Consider the following 21,689-nt stretch of genomic DNA (forward strand, 5'->3'; position numbering starts at 1 on the left):
GAGAAATTCTAAAGTTTGAACACCGAAAACACACTTACTTTGATGTATGTTTATTCCATGTTCATCCAGTCTTTTTAACACTGTTTTTACATGCTGTTCGTGTGATTGCAAATCGGGGCTGGCAATTAACAAGTCGTCTATATACCCCTGCGCAAATGGCATATCTCGAAGTAGATTGTCTATGAATCTTTGAAATGTCTGTGCCGCATTTCTCAGGCCGAATGGCATGCGTACAAACTCGAATAAGCCAAAGGGTGTTGTAATAGCTGTCTTGGGGATATCTTCATCAGCCACTGGGATATTGTGATATGCCCTGACTAAGCAATTTTAGTGAATATGTGTGATGTTTAAATAAATCAATGACTTCTTCGTATTGATGACTGTTGTAATTTTGAATTCCAAATACAATACATTCGTTCGGGCTCATCTAATACTTCTTGATTAAATTGCGTTATTCCGGGGATTACTAGTTTATACTATAATTCAAATACTTCTAATTATCATATTGGCGTCGCGATTGAGCCTGTAATGGAACGGTTGGATATAAATTCAGGTTTTAATGCTTTTGAGGAGTACATGGAAAGGTTCGAAATCTGGGCTATGACCAAGGAAGATGATGAGGATTTTAATATTGTGGCCCATTTCCTTACATTCATCGGGAAAGAAGCATACAGCCTTATAAAGATTTTGGCACTTCCAGACAAACCGATTTCACTTCCCTATGCAACTCTCAAGCAACTACTGTTGGATCATGTAAAGTATACAAATTCCGAATGCGGTAAGAAAGGAAAGTCCGATAAAATGACTCGTCAGAACATCAGGAATTCCACTTATTCAAATAGTCGTCGTAGTTCGAAGCGTAATCAAAGTTATTCAGATAATACTTCATTGAGTTGTGAAACAGTCCATGATGATGAGCACGAGTTAAGTAAATGCATGTTCTGCGGCAAGTTTCACCCATATAATTCATGTATATTTCGTAATTCTAAATGCTTTAAATGTGGTATAACTGGACACATTCAGTCAGTTTGTAATACCATGGTTCATTTCGCTGAAAGTAATGCTAAGATGGATGCTTCTAATGATCAGTTATCTTTATTCAGAAGTAGTATAACGTCACATAGCAGTCCAGAGTTAAATGAAACTCAGAATCATTGTGAGACAAAATTTTTTAGTCGACAAACTTATCGGATTTCTCATGCTACTGTACCAGATATGGTTTGTCGTAATAATTCACATACTTCTGATGGAATTTCTTACAACTCTGAGAATAGAATGTTAAATGAGTCAAATCACGATCAAAAACCAAATTCAGTCATGGTAGATGTTGAATTCCCTGATGATCCATTACCTAATGAAACTCTTATTCAATCTGAGGAAAATATTTCAGAGAAATCGAATTCTGATATCATGTCAAGTGTCAGTGGTCCTCACAATCAATTTATCTCTAATGATATTCCTAATGAATGTGACAAATATGTTCCTAATGAGTCGAACTCTAGTCACATTTCCGATGTTCTCGTATCAGATGTTGCATATTCTCACGAACAATGTGTTTCGAGTAGAATCCCTAGTCAGTGGTACGATGAATCAGATGGGAAAGCAAAATTTCCCGAAGCAACCAGAGAACCAGTTTGCCCAGATGTGAAGTTTGCACAGACAGAGAATCCAAATCAATTTCAAGATTATCCTAATGAATATGAGGCAGATGAATGTTTTCTATTCGATTGTTTCGCAGGTAAATCAAGCCTAGTTAAATCACATGTATTAATTACATATATCAATGCATATCCATCTGTATATTCTAATATGAATAACAAAAAGTATATGTATCATGATTTTTATTCAAGTCAAAGTCACATGATGGAATACCTCAAATCATATATCAGTGTTTATTCCCAAATACTCACATGCAGTAGTCGATGCGTAAGATTTGAGAAGATAATGCAAATTGGGAACGTCATATTGGCTAAAACATTGCGAAGTAAGGACCCAACATTATTTCGTGGGGGAGGATATTGTTGGAAAGTCCATGATGCAAATTCTAAATATCAATGGTTTCACTACAAAGCCGGCATGCTGATTGTATACAATTCCAGAACCCAGGTGAGTCTGTTCCAATTTCGGTTGTTAATTCTAATACTAATGAGTGCATTCTAGATAATACAGAGTCTACATCCAATACACCGTCGGACAGATGTAAGATGAACTTAAGAAGAAGACGAGCAATCGATTACAGACACTTACACTCCAATTCGAGCTGTGGCGGATGTGATGTTTAAATAAATCAATGACTTCTTCGTATTGATGACTGTTGTAATTTTGAATTCCAAATACAATACATTCGTTCGGGCTCATCTAATACTTCTTGATTAACTTGCGTTATTCCGGGGATTACTAGTTTATACTATAATTCAAATACTTCTAATTATCATAATATGTTCATACCCTGTAAACCGTTTGTGAAATCTTGGATATGCGGTATTGGGTACCTATCTGGTACGGTTTGACGGTTGAGGGCTCTGTAATCCCCGCACGGTCGCCAGTCACCTTCATTTTTCTTTGGGACCATATGCAAAGGGGATGCCCATTGACTATCAGAGGGACGGATAATACCCAGTTGTAGCATATAATCAAACTCGGCCCTAGCGATTTTGAGCTTATCTGGTGCTAGTCTCCTGGGTTTTGCAAAAACCGGTGCACCTTCGGTTTTGATAGTGTGACTTACTTTTAGTTTGTCTTTAGAAGGCTGTGGGTTTGGTTTAGTTAAGTTTGGAAATTCCGCGAGTATATCTTGGAATTTCGCTGTTGTTACTGGAGGAGTTTGAATCAAGTTAAGAGAGCTGATGTGACTTTCTTTGCCTTTTGTGTAATACGAAGTTTCTTTTAGTGTTAATCGCCGTTTCTTGGTGTCAACTAGAAATTCGTATCTCTCTAGAAAGTCCATCCCCAGTATTGCCAGATCTAAGTCGGCTACCGTGAAAACCCAAGGGAATTGCCTCCTGAACCCCAAATCTAGGGTTAAGTTTTTCTGCCCAAATGTCGCAATTTTAGTTTTATTTGCAGCTTGAAGTGTAATTGATGATGTTTCTCGACTAATCTCAGTTTTATTTTGAGGGATGATGCTAAGAGCAGCGCCAGTATCCACCAAGAAATTCAAGCCAGAGTTTCTGTCTCTAACATAAAACAAGCGACTCTTTTGGCGCCCCTCCTCAGTCGTCGCGACCTGGGGAGGGGTTACTCGTTTCCCGCTGTCTTAGAATTATGCTTAGGCCAGGCGCATGGTTGCATGCACTTGGTTGAGTTGACACCAAACTTCCAGTGGTACCAACAAAACTGCCCAGGTTGTCTGGACATTTGTGACCTGTTTTGTGACTTGGATCGTGGTCGTTGTGGTGACCTGCTCCTGTTTCTATGACCCATTTGCATTCTGGTGACAGCCTCAGTGAGACTCTTAACACTCGCAATGAGTCCTTCTATGACGGGGTCTTTTGCTGATTCTACTTTTTGTGTGTGATTTATTGTGCCTGGTCCAGTTGGAGGACCTCTCTCCATTATTCTATCGGCTATACGCGCTAAATGAGATAATGAGGTTTCAGGATCTTGTGCATCCAAACAGTGTTGGACGTAGCATGGGAGAGCTTGTATCCATCCTTGTTTTAGGACTGCTTCACCCACCGTGTTATCACCCATTAACACTTGGAGGTGACGCAAAAACTGTGACGGCGACCGATCACCTAGTGTTTCACCTTGAAAAAGTCTTTGGATTCTTTGACTATCTGATAATGATAAACGGTTTATTATCTCTCGTCTTAAGATGGTGTATGGTTGTGGTGATGGTGGATCTAAAATCAAGTCACGGACTTCTTTGGCGACTGAAGGAGGAAGGATAGAACACAAGTCTCTATAGCGAATCCCTTCAGATTTGATATTGTGTCTTGTGAAATAATGCTCTAGTTGAGCAAACCACAACTCAGGATCACTACGATCAAATTCTGGAAGTCGGGATTTCGTAGTTATAACAGTGTCTATCACCACTGGTGACAAATCCTCCAGATTATGGGTTTCTATTGAGTCTGACATGAGGTATGTGACAAATATAGCAATAAAGTTAGCACGAAAAATGGTTACTATAACACGAATAACTTAAGATAATACGGAACAAACTAGTTATATACTCAACTTAGTTTACGGATAATCCGGTCTACTTTTACGATTAAGTAAAAAAAAAAAGATTAATAACAGAAATGAGGTTAAATTGTGTTCAAAAAGGGCTCACCACTTTCGTGCCTATAGGTAACCCTCGTGCTATTGATAGAAGAAACCAGAGAAGTAGTGAATAGGTCTTTATTTCGATCTTCGCGCAGTCACAGTGGAGCGTGGGATTATCTGTTCAGACAAACAAAGGCTCTCAACATTCCATATAAGATAGTAGGGAATATAACGCTTACAAAAGGTAAGGAAGTGAATGAATACTTGGACAATACTGTTTTAGCATATGCTTGGTTGTTTGGGGTCAACTCTTAACCAACCAACCTGAGCTGTTACAGACTTTTATTAGAAATTGGAAATGGCTATCTCAGACAAAATGTTCATTTTTAAGCACAATAGCATATGTAGACCACTTCAATAAGACAAGGACTGGCATATTTGACACAGTATTCCAGTCATCGTTTCATTTAGATAGAATATAAAATCCACGACATATCCTTGTCAAACTATACAATTTTCTGGGAAGTGATCATAACCGGCTAAATATTTCAGGAGTCCATGAGCTTCAATGTAAGCTTTTTTAGTGTCACTGATAATCAATATTGTCCTTGGACTTGCTGAAGATGATAGCTGTTGGTGCTTTACTGGTAAATATTGCCGTGACCGACGTGTATTAAAGCATTTTTTAAGAATCAGTCTTCAAACTTTCGCTTTCAGATGAACCAGATAATAGAATAACTGTTATAACACCTTGAATAGGCTCTTGATAAACAATTTTTCATCTAAGTAGCTGCGCTTTTTTAGCTCAGTCTATTACCGTGTTTGTTATTCAGAAGTGAGTCTGTATAATTACAAAGTGAGGTACTGTATCGAGTGAATTTGTAAATGTACTGTCCATGTAATAGCAATATGAGTACTAAGATTGTTAAAACCTCCAACTTTGTATTAGAGGTTATCATTAATAATATCTATCACAAGATTAGTAGGAAGCTTTATTGTTGTATTTCTATGATCCCCTTATAGTAAAATTTCCGTAAACCTACTAAATGTTTTACACGTTTTGCTGTTTCTTATTATTGCTAAGTAATTGAGTAATATGTTTGTTCACTCAGTGTGATTTCCTATCTGGTGTGATTAATTGCTTCTTGATCTGTCATATTGCATGTATTCAGATATATATATATAACTGACGTTTTGCCTGCGTGCATTTATATATATACGCTTGTCTATTTGCGTTTCGATATGTTACTCCTTAGTTATTTTCATAGGTAGTTCAAGGCAAATTTATTTCTAGAGGTTTGCATCTACCCCTCCTACGTTGTTTATCTATTCATTGTCAACATCTATCAGCTTCTGTATGAATGTCTGAAATAAATTCTACCAATATATTTGATGTAAAGGCTTAGCACCATTAAATCGATCTGAATTTAACATACAACAGCAATGGGAAAATGATATTTCATCTTCGCCATCATTAAGAAGTCAGCTACGGGCATCAAAATTTCCTAACTAGTTGGAAGGAATAAGTAAAGGAGATTCTTTATCTTTAGTCTCCTACGCTTGCTCATTCATCGATCAAGGGTAGGACTAGAGTCTAGGTAAGGTTGATAGGAGACGGAATGATTTGTGACTCCACCCAGGGGGACATCGAACTTATTCCATATCTCTTCAAAGGTCTGATCTAAATTAACTGAATGGTCAGTTGAGAAAGCTTAGGCCTAGATGGACAAAATATTACTAGGACTAAGGATTCACTATCCTCAGTAAAGCCAACTGATGGTAAGAATAATTCACTTGTAGATGGCGTCGAGTCTCGAATGACTATGATCACCACTGAAATAAGATTACGCGCCAAAAAACGACGTGGTTCCTTCGATAGGCCGAAAACCAGAAGGCTATAATTGGTCCAGATAAGGTATATTTATTGGCGATCTCGTGGTATCGAAAGAATACCGAGACGTTTCAACGAGTACAGGCAAAAAGGCAGAGCGTAAGGACCTTCGAACGGACAAGATGGACAACGGAACGAGAAGTGATTTTGATACATTTAAACAAAAACGAGTACAGTAAAACAATCACTGCTGCAATTGGTTATAGTAACAATTGTCTCCATTATACCAATGGCGTTCTCGTCAAGAAAAGCAGGTCAATACACACCAATGATAGCCCAGTTTCCATGCAAGAAGGTTTAGCATATGTGATGTACTGTAAAAGACTGTCCTCAAAGTTGGTCAATAATTGTTTATAATGGAAACATTACTTGAATTTGAAAGTTCTGTACGATTAACATGTGCTATTTTAGCCCATCTTATGACCATATTTTTATTATTCCTGGTCCATGTAGAAAACATGGCTTTGAATGAAGTCGTTCACTAGACAGCTAGGTTTTCTATGGTTATTGGACTATATACATAGAATAGAATATGCAGCTGGCTACCTAACATAAACCAATTCGTATGTCAATGGTTTACTCAATTGGCCGCGTGAGTGATATTAGGTTAGCGACATTCAACTTTGACTACAACGGCTTGTGATCATATCAGTTATAATGAAGACATGTAGCGGCAAATAAATTGCCAAAATAAATAATCCTGTAAGTCTTCGTAATTATTGTTGCCTTCAATAACATTACTGGACTGATCAAGCTGAAGGCGCTTCATCATGCATCTGCACCAGGTCATATTAGGGTATGCCGTACAATGCATCGTCCCCAACTGTTAGCCAGCTTAGAATGAACGCTTTTTGATATATCGATAACTACTCAAATATATTTTCGAGCCTCCTCACTTCTTATATCTGCTTTGATTGAGTTGACATACTTATAATATAAAAAGTTACATGTAAAGGCTTTTTCAAACTCCGAATACCTGTGGCATCTTTAAATAAACACTGTTGTGATTGTTGAAAAATCCATGTCAGTCAGAAAGGTATTTATTAATTTTCAAAAGCAATGAGTCATAAGATGCGATCGCTGAGCAATGGTTTCATATCAGCCTGTCGAAATTACTTCTTTGTCATGCATTGAAACCCTATTCCGGAATTTCATGTCTGATGTTCGCGTGGCCTTGCGTGATCAAGCGCTTTCATCAAAGCTTGGTAACCTTGACGTGTGTTGTTTCATTTCCCACTTTCCTACGGGTTACCACCATTTTGTTTTACCACTCAAGTTACTGCATAAGGTTCTTCAAACAGTAACTCGCAATTGAGTCAAAATAGACAAACATTTAGAATTTATTGATGCTTTGTAGGTAAATAAAACAACGACGATACTTAATCTTGAATATATTTTAAAACCCACAGGTGTTCACAGATTTTATACTAATAACTTTCGCTTCATAACTTCTCTGGAAACTTCTCAAGAAAAACAGAAATGCAACTTCGTGATATTTCCATCTGCTCTGAAATCAGGAGGATTGTTTATGGATTTATGACTGTTATTCTCGCAGTGGTGTGTGATATTTTAAAGAACAAACAAAAAAGTCACGGATGTACAAGTAAACAACGTAAGCGTTGTAATATTTTGCTCGTTAAGTTGTATTGTCTTACATTAGAACGTCAAAACTGTTCTAGTCATTAGGTATACATTGCCTACGGAAAGCTGCGAAGTTACAGATTCTTACGTCATTAATAATAATATTTCGACAAACTAAACTGTCGGACCAACTTTACTGATTGTCGTGGGTTTTTTCTGTTATCCACTTAACTTCTTTGGTATACAGTTCATTGAACGAATAACCGAAAGCCTAGAACACAGACATACTCATAAATTTCAGTTTGTTTTTGCATTACCATGAGACTTACATGCAGTATTCAGTGGTTAATTGTGACCCTAAATGGAGTCTCAGTAATCTGTGTTCTTGGGAAACTGTCGAACTATGTTCTTGTTATTCTCAACTTATTTTTGCTTGGGTACCACATCTATGGAAGATTTTCATGCATATGGTTTCGGCCTTGAGTAAACCAGTCCATTTGTCTCATTGTGAGAGTTGCGATTCTGTACTTAACAAATAATTCAGCTCGATCTTAGCTAAGACGACCATGTATTAAACCATGTGTGGACATTCATCAACTATCAAATGCAAGTGCTAAAAGTTACACGAAAGTTTTAGACAATCCCTGCTGAATATTTTAATCAGCACCGTTTTATGTACTTGGTATTGCGTCCGTGTATGTGAAAATAACTTCAAGTGACTAAAGATACGTTAATTTCTTGGTGGATATAAGCTAAATATTGCGTGGATTCTGTGTTTAACAACTCACTACTGAGAAGGTTAATCTTCATTAAAACTTTCGTAGGAAAAATAACAATAGGATTCCATTGGATGTTTTACCATAGTTGTCCTTCGATCATTTCACCAATAAATGCACTTACCCTTAGAGTTAATTGTAATGGTCATAACTTGTATCAATCTAAGTAATGGTCACCGAATCTAATAAATCAAATTTAATCACATTTTTAATCTGAAGTTCAGTGTTCCAACGTTTCGGCTCTCTTATATATATTTAATTATTCAACCTAAATGTTTAGATATGTTGCATAGTGGGTGTTAGACTACCTTTCAAGGAATTTCAAGTAGTTGGTTCTGAAAATCAATCCTAGTTGAAGAATGGTTTATGTCACAAACTAGTAATAAAAGTCAGTTCTGCGTGCAAGGAAATTTGAATATGGATACCTATGCTCTAGCAACCCCATAGGCTTTAACTGATATATTACGGTTACTGGACTCTAGGCCTCGAAGACTGATGCCCCCGTCATTTGTCTCGAGTGCTTGTCGACAATCTACTCTTTCTGTTGTTCATCTCACACATCACTGTCTTTTCACCACAGTTCATTTATTAAGTCCAAATAACTATGGGTTAACTGATAGTCAATTATCTTTCAACCACTATTCGTGACTTTTCCTTGAAATAATACTGTTGTTGGTTTTTCTCTAAATGTCTGCACGATATTCAGTTATTAGTGGTTTGTAGCCGTAAGTCTCTTTACTGTATTACTTGCGTGCGGCAGATCCGTCAAATGAGAAATGTTACGGTTTACGTGTAGGAGGTAAGTTGGTCGGTAATTTTCGGGCTTAAAATGTTTATTTCACGTGGTAAGAAAATGAAATCACTGGTTGTCGCGATAATATATTAGATCAATTAGAACTCAATCGGGGATACAATAGTAGTGGTCATATACGAATAGCGTCACTTCTCAAAGTTAATGATGGTTGATCTGGCCCATGTGGCTAAGTACAGACTTCGTTAGGTTTTTGGGAGGGGTTATATAACTGACCACAATGAGACAAATGCATTTATCTCTTTTTTTCTAAATCTCGGTGTCATAATGTGAATCTTGCAATCCTCACTATTTAGGTGCATTAGATGAACTACGTGCGATTCGTGAGAGTGGTCTTCGAGAAAACGAGAAAGTTATTGATTTATGGAAGTTATCCCTTTGTGATCATATAGACAAGCTGGGCTATGAGAGTATGTGAATATTTGGTCTACTATTGTATGCTTATTTTTGAGTTTTGTAACTGTTTAAATAAAAGCACTTCCATGGTGCACCTTTTTCAGGTTAATATTAACAAATAGCCACTAATTGGTAGTATTTATCAAATATTAATTTCTTGTTTTGAAGTCTGTCAACAGCGTTAATCGTAGTTAATCGTAGGCTATAGTATTTTTTCCTCTGTTAACTTTGTGTTTAGCAACAACAATTCGGAATCACCTCGAGGGATTCTGATGCTAAACTGTAAATTGACTTTTTGATGGATAAAAAGGAATGATTTTACACAGTCTAAAATTTGTTTTGTTTATAAGAATTTCGTCCTCAAGCGTTAGGACAGCTGATTGTCTTCTCACGTCTCTTGTTTATAACATTCAACATGATTAAATATCTGATTCATATAAAACGATAAGCCTTGTAGTTAAAGTTAGTAGTGGGCATGATTTATTCCAGATCGTTTTATTAAGTATTTTTTCGCATTTCCACTAACCATCGGTATAGTGCACACGCGCATTAAATCAAAACACTCACTTTGATATCACCCAGCTTGAATTTACAAATGAATAATTCATACTTTTCAGTAACATACAAGCCACCCTAAATGCACTTAGATGGCTGAGGGTCACCGTTCAGAAGCACAGTTCACACTTCGTCCCATTGAAGTTTTAATTGCTACTTTAATAAAAATGAATTCGGTTAATCTTTATTTATTACCTTTGATAAATTATAGTCAGCTTATACCATCACTCCTAATTTGCCAACAGACCTTTAGATTTTCAAAACGGCGTTGGTTATTTGGTATTGTTCACGATTTTGTTATTGTTTATTTGAACACATAAATATTAGTACAAAGGGGTACCAAATATATATGCGCCACACAAGTCACCTGACTTGTGTTTGGGATGAGATACTGCTCCGCGTCCACCAACCCGGTTAAGGCACCGGACATTCGCTTTCCGTCAACTCAATTTCGTAAACAACATCCCCACTGCAAGAAGGCAGTGAGTAGGACTTCCCTGTCAGTGGTTGTATACGCATGGCCATTTGAGAGCGTTTCGAGAGGGAGAAGTGACTCTCCCCATTCTCGGCCGTATCAGGGCGTTTGGTGGCACTGTTCACTTAAAAAGGTGATTTTAATGTGATTATATTACTCTTTTCTCCAATCACTTGTCTTATTATCAGTAGAAGAAGATCAAAGTGAAATGCTCAAAGTCATCCATATTTTTGATGTATTTTTTGTTAATTATTCTCCTAAACAACATCTAAGGTTGTTCTTTTTTCACAGAGTACTCGATTTTGGAACAGGTGTTCATCGCCGCTCTAGATATGGGAGATGATGATTTAGCTTGCGTAAGTTTTGTCATTTGTAATCTCTTTTGGTGTTGGTTAAAATCACATTCATCTTGCCTAAAATCTTGTTATTAGTGTAAATTACCTTTTATCCGTCTAACTATCTGATGTAACGGCGGGAAAAAGAACAAATAATTGGATTGTATTAGGGCTCATGTGTTCGAACCATCATTATAGTAACGATTGTGTTCTTGAGTCCGATTTGATTAGTTCGCCTATATTATCTGTAGGACTGGTGACCTATCTCCCAAATAACACAGCAACCAATTAACAACAACCAAGACCTCGAAGCTTATTGGTTCTACGATACGCAGACAATACTTCAAAGAAACTAATGATCGGAAATACTAAGCCTGCATATATCATCTATTTTCATAGACTATGTCCTACATCTATAAGGTAATACAAAGCATGCTGCTGAGCTTTATACATTCCCTGTTTGGTTAGCAGATACCTTATTTACGTCACAAATAACTCATGTTGGTGAATGCCGAACTAAGTCTCTGAATCTGTGTCGAGATTTTGTTAGAGACCAAACCACCAGGGGTGATGAGGCTATCAAGATAAGTGAAATAATGGCCACACTTGACCATGTTCCCCTTGGTATTAGTTTAGGATTTGATACAAATCAGTCATAAAGCACTATTTTGCATTTTAGATGGAGGAAAACCCACCTCAAACTTGCTCACATTGTTGCTCAGGGCAGTCAAAAGACTTCATTTTGTCAGTATTTTCACTAAATAGGGCTATGACATCTACGTATTCTAAGTTGGCTAGTAAACCTTGGTCATTTACTCTACTTGGGGCGAGAGTTTTTTTATAAATCCTTTACAACAATGGCTAATGGCAGCACGGTTTATTTGTATCCATCGTTGAGTTGTTGTTGGGGGTCACTCGGTTATATTGTCTGTCCTTAAGCTTAGAGTTCGCACTTGCCAGTAGATGGTCACTACTTTTTGTTTGTTGGGCTGGAACTCCGTAAGACCCATCTAAGTACTTTCTAGTTTGACTTAGTCTACCTACTTAGGTGTTAAAATCACCTGGCACGGTTACCACGTCTACGCGCCTAGCTTTCTCAAGGGTGTCAGAAAGCTTGTGGAACTCATCTTTCACTTCATCCGAGCTCCAGTTTTCGGTGGCATAGGCGAAAAGCGACAAAGAGACAACAGTTTGTGTCCTTATTTTCCGGTATCTTACTGTGCCATTAAGACACAACACATCAGCGACTGTCAACAGGAATACATTCAAGAAGTGCTTATTCTGCTTTAAAAGTTAGTGATATATCTATACTGGCATGACAAAGAAAAGTCGCTGCTGCGTCTCTAGATATTTGAAGAGTATGTTGCATTACCTCTCTGTATCGGTTTAGTGAGGCTAAGTGCATGGCTGTAAGTGGGCAATTGGTCTATTAAAGCCACCTCTGCTTTTTAACGTAGTGCGAAACCAGTACTAACCAAATCGGATACCAATACTACAGTCCCCTAATAGTCTAGCATGAAGCAAACGTTTGTAGTTGACAGATGGAAAACGAACTTGTGGTGCCTCGCTACAGTCTCAAATACGAGTATCAGAGAAGCAGCAAAAGTATATATTAAGAATTTCCGAATAAATAGTTAAACCTGTCTGTTGTCCGATTCTCATCAAAGTGCTAGCGTTGAAAGGAGCCAAGTTCAGTTCTCACAAATGACTTTAGGAAAGCTGTTTTTACATTTCGTATTTGGTGATGTGACTCATGGAATCGATCATTCAGCCACCTGGAACCATTTAGGTAGGACATAAATTTCTACAGAAGCGAATTACTGTGTTATTTTAAAAACAAAATGCTAAGATAAAGCTTTGTAAAACATTTTCTTGATGATTATCATATTTGGGGGGTGAGTTAGGATACTTCCTGGATTCTAATACTAAAGTACGTGATTTCTTAATATCTTATTGAATATTCATTTACTAATCGGTGATTAAGGATAGTTGTGTTTTGTAGATTACCTTTAAATTTACTTGGAGTCATTGTGTATCAATTAGAATATGTCTAAAATATATGTCTTCTTATTAATGTACACATTTACAGGAATGTCTTGATCGTCTTTTGGCAAAATTTCGTAATAGTTGTCGTGTTAATCGTCTTTTTGGTATGTACTTAGAAAGTAAAGGAAAGTAAGTGGGTCAATAATTCCTTTTGGATCTTGATTGTCACGTCTTATTTATTTATGTGTCCATGTGTTTGTTCCTTTTTTTTCCGTACAGATCGTTTGTCATTCTTCCATAACTCTGTATGCAGTTCTCTCATTTTGTATGAGACAATGAGTTTGAAGGCTTTTTTTGGGGGGGGGGCAGCTACTGTAATCTGTGAGCAGTAATTTTGAAGAGATTCTCAACTATGAAAATGTTTTTATATAATTCTGATCGATAATTGACCACTTGTTTATGGGGTAGTCAATTTTGTCTTTCATAGTTGACTGATCTCAATTATATCATAATCAAATTAGTAGTCTTATCACTTCCGGGAAAGTAGACTTGAAATCAGCAAATTTATATACATCTCATATGGTTTCGTTAATAAAAATCCGCTGTAATATGAATGTAGGAGTAATACCTTTGCGATGGCAAGAAAATGTTTCCGCTGACTAACCATTATTTTTATTTATTTAAACACATAAATATTGGTACAAGGAAACACCAGATACATATGCGCCGCACAAATCTCATTCGATTTGTGTGATGGCTGTGATACTGCCCAGGTGCCCAGACTGAAGCAGGTGGTTTTCTTAGGGGCCCACACCCGGAGCCTTTGACCGAAAGATCTGATCCACAAGGCAGTGGATCATCGTTAGGAGATGCAGTCCCATGATAACTGGTGACCAACGATTGATTCATACGCCATTTGTTCCTTCAGGATACTGGAGCCCATGTACACCATTGGTTTCGAATCAGGGTTTTCCAAATCCCCTAAGTGAACTCGCCATGTCCAACAACCCGGTTAAAGCGACGGACATTCGCTTTTTGTCCTCTCAATTTCGTAAACAACAGTAATGCCACGAGAAGGCAGTGAGTAGGACTTCCCTGTCAGAGGCTATATATTCGCATGGCCATGTGAGAGTATTTCGAGAGGGAGAGCGGACTGTCCCCACTCTCGGCCGTACCAGGGCATTTGGGGGCCAACATTATAAATAACCCTGTTTTTTTACTTTTAAGAATCATCAGTTTTAGTAATTTGTGGGTAAAACTTCCACTTCCTTACATCTCTTACTGTTTATCGTTATTGCAGGGAAATTTCATTGAACAACGCTAAGCCTCACAAAACCAACAGTATTGGAAAATACAAAGTTATAATATTGTACCATTTGAGCTGATTCAGCATGTAAACTTCTATGGTTAGAGTAGATGAAGTACATAAATCCTTGACACATTCTTAGTAAACAAAGTGATTATCAGTCAGTCAGTTAGCTACAACGTAAGACTAGGCACATATATGCATCGGTCCAAGTTGCCATCCCTCGTTAGCACAACAAGATGAACACCGGACTCATAGAAGTAGTTAATTTAGTGGTGGTAATATATAAAAGAAAGGTTGTATATAAGGATATAGTATAGGAAGGAAGACAGATATGAAACAATTTTAATCTCAAGGTTTAAGGGAGGATAAAGAGTGCATACACTTACGCCATTGTGATCGATCCTGAGCCATATCACTCAGAGTCTCCAATCTCATAACCATTATATCTCTATTATATTATCTTTTATCCCTAAATTCTTCTAGTATCTACTTGTTTTAATGATTTTAGTCTGGATAATAGCATTTCGATTTCTTGAATTATCGCTCTTAACTGTGTATTATGATTTCATTGTTCAAGATTTACAACTGATTTCATAATAAATCTGTAGTATCCCAAAATATAGCTTTCTTTTCTAGTTATCTGAACTGGTTATGATTTGATTATAGATATAATAATCTAGACAAACAGTACAATATAATCTGTTAGCATCCATCTCTTGGTTGATGTTGAAACAAAGTCATATAAATCAGAGTGGGTTTTGTGAAGAATTTAGTATTTTCATGGTTGAAATCATGAGTCAATTGGAGCTAGACCACAATGGAAAACCTGGAAGCCCTAGACGGCCGTCTCGTCCCATTATGGGACTCCTCAGCAGTGCGCATCCACTGAGCTGGCTGGCATCCAACGGTGTTAATGTCTAACTTCAACTAATCCACGAAATTGAGCAACCATCCACTATTGTCTTCAGTGAGTTACTATCGGTTAAGGGCTCTGGCTCGAGACTGGTAGGTCCTGCGCTCGAATCTCGAGAGTGAGGGATCGTGGATGCGCACTGTCGAGGAGTCCCATAATAGGACGAAACGGCCGTCCAGTGCTTCCAGGTTTTCGATGTTGGTCTAGCTTCAATTGACTCATAAAGTCATATAAGTCGGTATTCTGATTGGTGATATTGTTACATGATATTTGACGGGCCAGAGGACATAACAAATGTATGTAATATTAAGCATTCCAGAGTACTTCCCCATTCAATTAATATTTAAGTGCTGCGTGTAGCAGCATAACTTTCACTGAAGATTTCATTTTAAGCCCACATTTTCAGTTTACTTACTCTTTCATCCGGCAACTTAAGATGCGCACTGGTGGCGGTGTTTATAAAAGAAATACGTTGATAGCTTTAGATGATATGAATGAAATCCCTAATGAAAATTATGCTCTTATATCCAGTACTCACCCAGTAAATTAACGGAAAGGTACTTGAAAATGACAGATATCTTACTTTTACTGAACATCGAAAGAAGGATGGTTGTCCTAAAAATGAGGTGATACTTGACGCTACATGGCTTGTAACTGTTTATGGTGTTATATGATGATATTAAAATGTTTTTATTTAAGAAACCCTTTTACCTGGTTGTGTCAATATGTTCTTATTTGTTTACAAAAGCTTCGAAGATGCTCAAAATGTGTACTCAAAACTCATAAAAGATGATCCAACCAATACAGTAAGTAGTATTTGTGTATGTTAAGTTCTCCATATACATATGGTAGAGCATTTGTAGTATTGAAATTATTTTGATTTTCTAGTTTCACAGCATTGTTCATTGCGAGCCGCAACTTAATCAGTCTAAATGAATGTATTATTCTTTACCCGATCGTTGCTGCTACCTTGACGTGGTGGTCGGGCTTGCCTATCGTGATGATCCAATCGAGCTATGCTGGCTGGAAACATCGTTCCTCGAGGTCCTACCATGCCAGACAGGTCGGTTGAAGAGCGGTGAGACTAAAAGCAGCAAACCCAAGGTCCGAAGGCGAAGTCGTACTGCTGACTGTACAGAGGTGTGACAGCAGTAAGGTGTTTCCTTCAGACACACCAGCATGACAGCGATGCTGCCTTCCCACAAGGAGGGGTGGGGTTAGAAAACGTCTACCCTAAAAATGCACACCTCGCCTTATCCCACGGATATCCGCTCTCCTGTGCGGTAAGGTCGTTTAAAGAACGGAGCTAACACAAAAACTACCCACAAAAAGGTCGTGTGTGACCGACCTCAAGCAGTTGTCCCATGGGCACTGCGGTCACGCTCTCAGGTCATTAATACCACTTCTAACCCAATTTTCCTTTTATCAGGTTATCCTTTAAGATATAAATCACTTTCTCACGTGTTGTGGTGCATATCCTGGGAATGTTGCATAACTGTCCTCTCACTACCTTCTTAACATACTAAGACCACTGTATTCATAATCAATCTCCTTCTTCACTTCCTACTATTCCTTCTACCTTGACTTTCAACACTAAACTTCCTGTTCCGGTTTCCTCCTCAAGTGTCACCATGGCCAACGATTCTAGTGCGCGAAACGCTGTCCCAGGTCTACTAAAACCTCGCTCCAAACTACACATTGGAGCCTTCAACGTACGTACCCTATGCCAAATCGGTCAACAGGCCTCCTTAGCTAAAACTCTAGAATCTCGTACCATTGATGTATGCTGTGTCTCCGAAACACGCATACATGATCCCAGTGTGGTCATTCACTTGACCTCACCTCGCCAAAATGGACAGCCAACGAAGTACACTCTCCGTGTATCTGGCGACCCGTTGGCTAGTTCTCGCGGACTTGCAGGTGTAGGCATAGCACTAAGTACAAGGGCAGAACGGGCACTACTAGAATGGATCCCCGTTAACAGTCGCCTGTGTGCTGTCCGGCTAAATGGCTCCGTAAGAACTCGGAAGGATAGGAACACACGTCGTTGCCTTTTCGTCGTTTCTGCCTACGCTCCCACTGACTGCAGCCATGATGAAGTAAAAGATGACTTTTACAGAAAACTCTCTGAGCTTCTTCGGAAAGCTAAGCGCTCAGACATAGTAGTCGTAGCGGGTGACTTTAATGCCCAGGTAGGCGGCTTAAATCAAACAGAAAGACATTTAGGTGGGTGTTTTAGTATTCCAGCTCAACGAACCGATAATGGTGATCGTCTGTTGCAACTATGCTCAGACAATCGTTTATTTTTAGCAAGCACTAATTTTAAACATAAGGAGAGACATCGTCTAACATGGCGACCACCTGCACCAAACCAACGATGGACTCAAATAGACCATATTGTCATCAGTCATCGTTGGAGAGGCTCAATAGAAGATTGTCGTTCGTATTGGAATACTTGTTTAGACTCTGATCACGCTTTAATACGAGCGCGCATTTGTCTGCGCCTCAATGGACGCAGGAAAATTACACTAAGAAGACCCATTAGGATTGAACTGGAGGACGAGAAAGCCAAATGCGAATTCCAGAAACAACTGAGTTCACATCTAGGCAGTTCTGTAAACGAGACTGACCCAGATGCTGCTTGGAAAGACATACGAACAGCTGTGGAAACAGCAGTCACATCTATTAGTCATTTAAACCATAGGGCTCCAAAAAACCAGTGGATTTCCTCTAAGTCTATTTCACTGATGGATTCGCGTAAACTCATCCCATCAGGCTCTGAACACGACGAAGAGCGTAAAGAAATTAGATCTAGGTTAACTAAAAGTCTAAGGAACGATCGTGAGCAGTGGTGGGCAACGAAAGCAAAAGAGATGGAAAAGGCAGCGGCTGTAGGCAACACCAGGCAACTATTCAGACTAATAAAAGAAACCGGAATTAAGAAGTCAAGTGTAAGTGAGACAATCTCGGAAAAAGACGGAACCCTTATCTGCTCTCAACCTAAACGTTTAGAACGATGGGCGGAACACTTTAAGGAGCAGTTTAGCTGGCCTTCAGCTACTGCACAACTACCCACTATTCCCAGAAAACCTGAATGGAACATTGAAGTAGGCCCCCCGACCCTACTTGAAGTTCAAAAGGCTATAAGTAATCTGAAACGAGGAAAAGCAGCTGGTCCTGATGGATTGGCTCCAGAGGTCTTTAAATATGGTGGTCCAATTTTAGCGATTAGGTTGACTAATATTCTGGCTAAAATCTGGGAGACGGACGTAATCCCATCCGACTGGTCACAATCACTGATTGTCCCAATATATAAAAAGGGGTCCAAATCATCCTGCGATAACCATAGAGGGATTAGTCTGACTAACATAGCATCTAAAATACTAGCCTCAATAATTATCGGGCGCCTAACTAAGACTCGTGAACTGCAAACACGAGAAAATCAGGCTGGCTTCAGACCTGGTCGTGGCTGTATCGACCACATATTCACCATTCGTCAAGTTTTAGAGCACAGACACGCTTATCGGCGTCCGACAATGATAGTTTTTCTTGACTTGAAAGCAGCATTTGACTCTGTAGACCGAGAGGTTCTGTGGCAGTGTCTGTCATTGAAAGGTGTACCTGAGAAGTACATAAACCTTGTAAAGGCTCTTTACTCGAACACTATTAGTCGAGTAAGAGCTTATGGCGAACTGTCATATGATTTTACAACCTCAAGTGGTGTCCGTCAAGGCTGTCCACTATCCCCGTTTTTGTTTAACTTCATTATAGACCTGTTGCTGCAAATAACACTCTCTTCGACTGAATCTACAGGAATTGATCTCCTACCAGGGGGACCACTAAGCGACTTAGAATACGCAGATGACATAGTCCTGTTTGGTGAAGACGCTGGCAAAATGCAGAGTCTTCTGTTGGAACTCAGTAATAATGCCAGGATGTTTGGGATGCGTTTCTCCCCATCCAAATGTAAATTGTTACTCCAGGACTGGCCTGCGTCAACACCCGAACTAAGGATAGGGAGTGAAGTAGTCGAACGCGTCGACAACTTCACTTATCTTGGAAGTCTGATCAGCCCTAATGGGTTGGTGTCTGACGAAATCTCTGCACGGATTCAAAAAGCTCGTTTGGCTTTTGCCAACTTACGTCACCTATGGCGTAGACGAGATATCCGTCTATCAATTAAGGGACGAGTATACTGCGCATCAGTTCGTTCTGTTCTACTTTACGGCTGTGAAACATGGCCATTAAGAGTAGAAGATACTCGTAGGTTACTAGTATTTGACCACAGATGCCTTAGAAATATTGCTCGCATCTGCTGGGATAACCGGGTAAGTAATAGTGAGGTTAGACGCAGGGTATTAGGGAACGATGGTAAATCAGTTGATGAGGTGATGAATCTTCATCGACTGAGATGGTTGGGCCATGTGTTACGTATGCCTGAACACCGATTACCACGACGCGCTATGATGACTAGTATTGGGGACGGTTGGAAGAGAGTTAGGGGCGGCCAAACCAAAACATGGCATCAGTGCTTGAAGTCACTAACTTCTAGTCTGAGCCATGTTGGCAGATGCAGACTACCTGGTTGGGGTCCGCGTGACTATCGTAACCAATGGTTGGAGACTCTGTATGACATGGCTCAGAATCGATCACAATGGCGTAGGTGTATACACTCTTTATCTTCCCTTAAACCTTGAGACTAAAATTGCTTCATATCTCTCTTCCTTCCTATACTATATCCTTATATACAACCTATAATTTATATACTACTACCAACACTAAATTAACTACTATAAATCCGGTGTTGATCTTGTTGTGCTAACGAGGTATGGCAACTTGGACCGATGCATATATGTGCCTGGTCCTACGTTGTAGCTGACTGACTGACTGATTATTCTTTAAACTGCATTCACCTAATGGAACTGTTAGTTTCTGTTACCAACTTGAATCATATGAGATGTGAAGCTAAAGACTAATATGCGCAGAACGTTCAGATTCATTGTATTTTTGTAACTGATTATTGATGGATCCTTGATGTATGGTAGTGAAAGTGAAATATGATTGATCACTGATCATAAACAAACAGGCGCTCAGCCTACTGTCTATTAAATGTGATTTCTACTCCGGACTCACTGAGTGTGACTCCTTGTAACTGTGTTGACTAAAGTAGTATTTAGTGGTAATCTGGTTCTCTATTTTTGGTCATAAATCGTATTAACATGTCATCATAGTTATACTCAAGAGAGATAAAAGGAGAAATATTTTAAACCACCACCACCAGGTTTTATTAACTTCCAATTAAGGAATCAAAATCAACCGATGATCGTCCATTCAATGATCATGTTTGTATTGCTTAATGTTTAAAATATTATTGCTAGAAACTTTGGTGAGTCGATAATTTATGGACGACCTTTGAGAGACACTAACGTGACCTTGAGAGAATGTCCATCTACTAATTAGGACTAAATGACGGTTATAAACCAGTGTGAGGAATTAAAATTATGATTTACAGTTGATGGTTAGGGTTAGGAGTTAGATTTAAGGTTTTCATCACGAACTGACATAAGCTAAAATGCCAAAACGGTATTTAGCCAAATGGATGAATGAATTTCGTGCCAAAATCCAAGGCTTGTTATCTTATATCTGATTGCTTCGTCCCTAAATAATAGTCTCGCAGAAACTCTAATAAGTTAATTATCATCGTTGATTAATATGATTCAAAATTATTATTTATTTATTTAAACACATAAATATTAGTACAAGGAGGCACCAGATACATATGCGCCGCACAAATTTCATTTGATGTGCGTGAGGGCTGTAATACTGCCCAGGTGCCCAAACTAAAGCGCACATTAAGTCGTGAATTGGGCGAGTGCCTGTCGGCGTGTAAACTCGTATATCAACGCGGGTTGCTGGTCAGCGGCTCCGTTCTAATAATCCGGTCACAGCCTAGTCTGGTCTAGATGACTTGATTGAGATGCTGCGGTGGGTTGTGCTCTAGTCGTCGCTTAATGATTCAGAATTCTAGATACATGAATTTGTTTTATGTTCTTGGGTGAAGAATAAGTGAGCTGGTAATTTGAAGTATATTATTTGAGTTTCTTTGATACAAAATAAATGGGTTTAATGTGCATTATTCATCGATAAACAATGCTACAAATTGATGTTGTATACACAGAATGGACCTTAATGAACAAACAAACAAAATCACTGAATTATCAATATAGCAATGTAATTCATTTATCCAGTACAAGATTTTGTACTGTTTTTCGTGGTACATTTTTAATGTTTGCAGACTACTAATACTTCTAATATCGGATCAACTTGAATCAAAAGCAGATAATGTGAGGTTTTAATGTGAGACGTATTAGTTGGAAACCAATGACTGTAAGCAATAACCCCAATGTAAATAAATAATATATTTGTAATATCCCAATGAGTAGAAAATT

The 21,689-nt window shown here is 38.5% G+C and overlaps 2 protein-coding genes across 2 annotated transcripts in view; one reads left to right on the plus strand and one right to left on the minus strand.

The window, feature by feature from the left end:
- Positions 1-3,237: 3,237 nt before the first annotated feature.
- On the minus strand, positions 3,238-4,083 carry Smp_172230 (hypothetical protein; the record flags this gene model as incomplete). The annotated part of the gene is made up of 1 exon (XM_018798002.1): positions 3,238-4,083. One exon carries the CDS (start codon positions 4,081-4,083, stop codon positions 3,238-3,240), a length of 846 nt encoding a protein of 281 aa, XP_018652987.1.
- Positions 4,084-7,639: 3,556 nt separating this feature from the next.
- Positions 7,640-21,689, plus strand: part of Smp_172220 (hypothetical protein) — a gene marked incomplete at its 5' end in the record, with an annotated part of 32,903 nt that continues 18,853 nt past the window's right edge. The window contains 5 exons of the mRNA XM_018798003.1: positions 7,640-7,715; positions 9,568-9,681; positions 10,989-11,053; positions 13,122-13,207; positions 15,989-16,046. Coding sequence (XP_018652988.1) covers positions 7,640-7,715; positions 9,568-9,681; positions 10,989-11,053; positions 13,122-13,207; positions 15,989-16,046 — 399 coding nt within the window. The remainder of the gene's footprint in view (positions 7,716-9,567; positions 9,682-10,988; positions 11,054-13,121; positions 13,208-15,988; positions 16,047-21,689) is intronic.

The sequence above is a fragment of the Schistosoma mansoni genome, chromosome 6 (genome assembly GCF_000237925.1).
Source record: "Schistosoma mansoni strain Puerto Rico chromosome 6, complete genome".
NCBI lineage: Eukaryota > Metazoa > Platyhelminthes > Trematoda > Strigeidida > Schistosomatidae > Schistosoma > Schistosoma mansoni.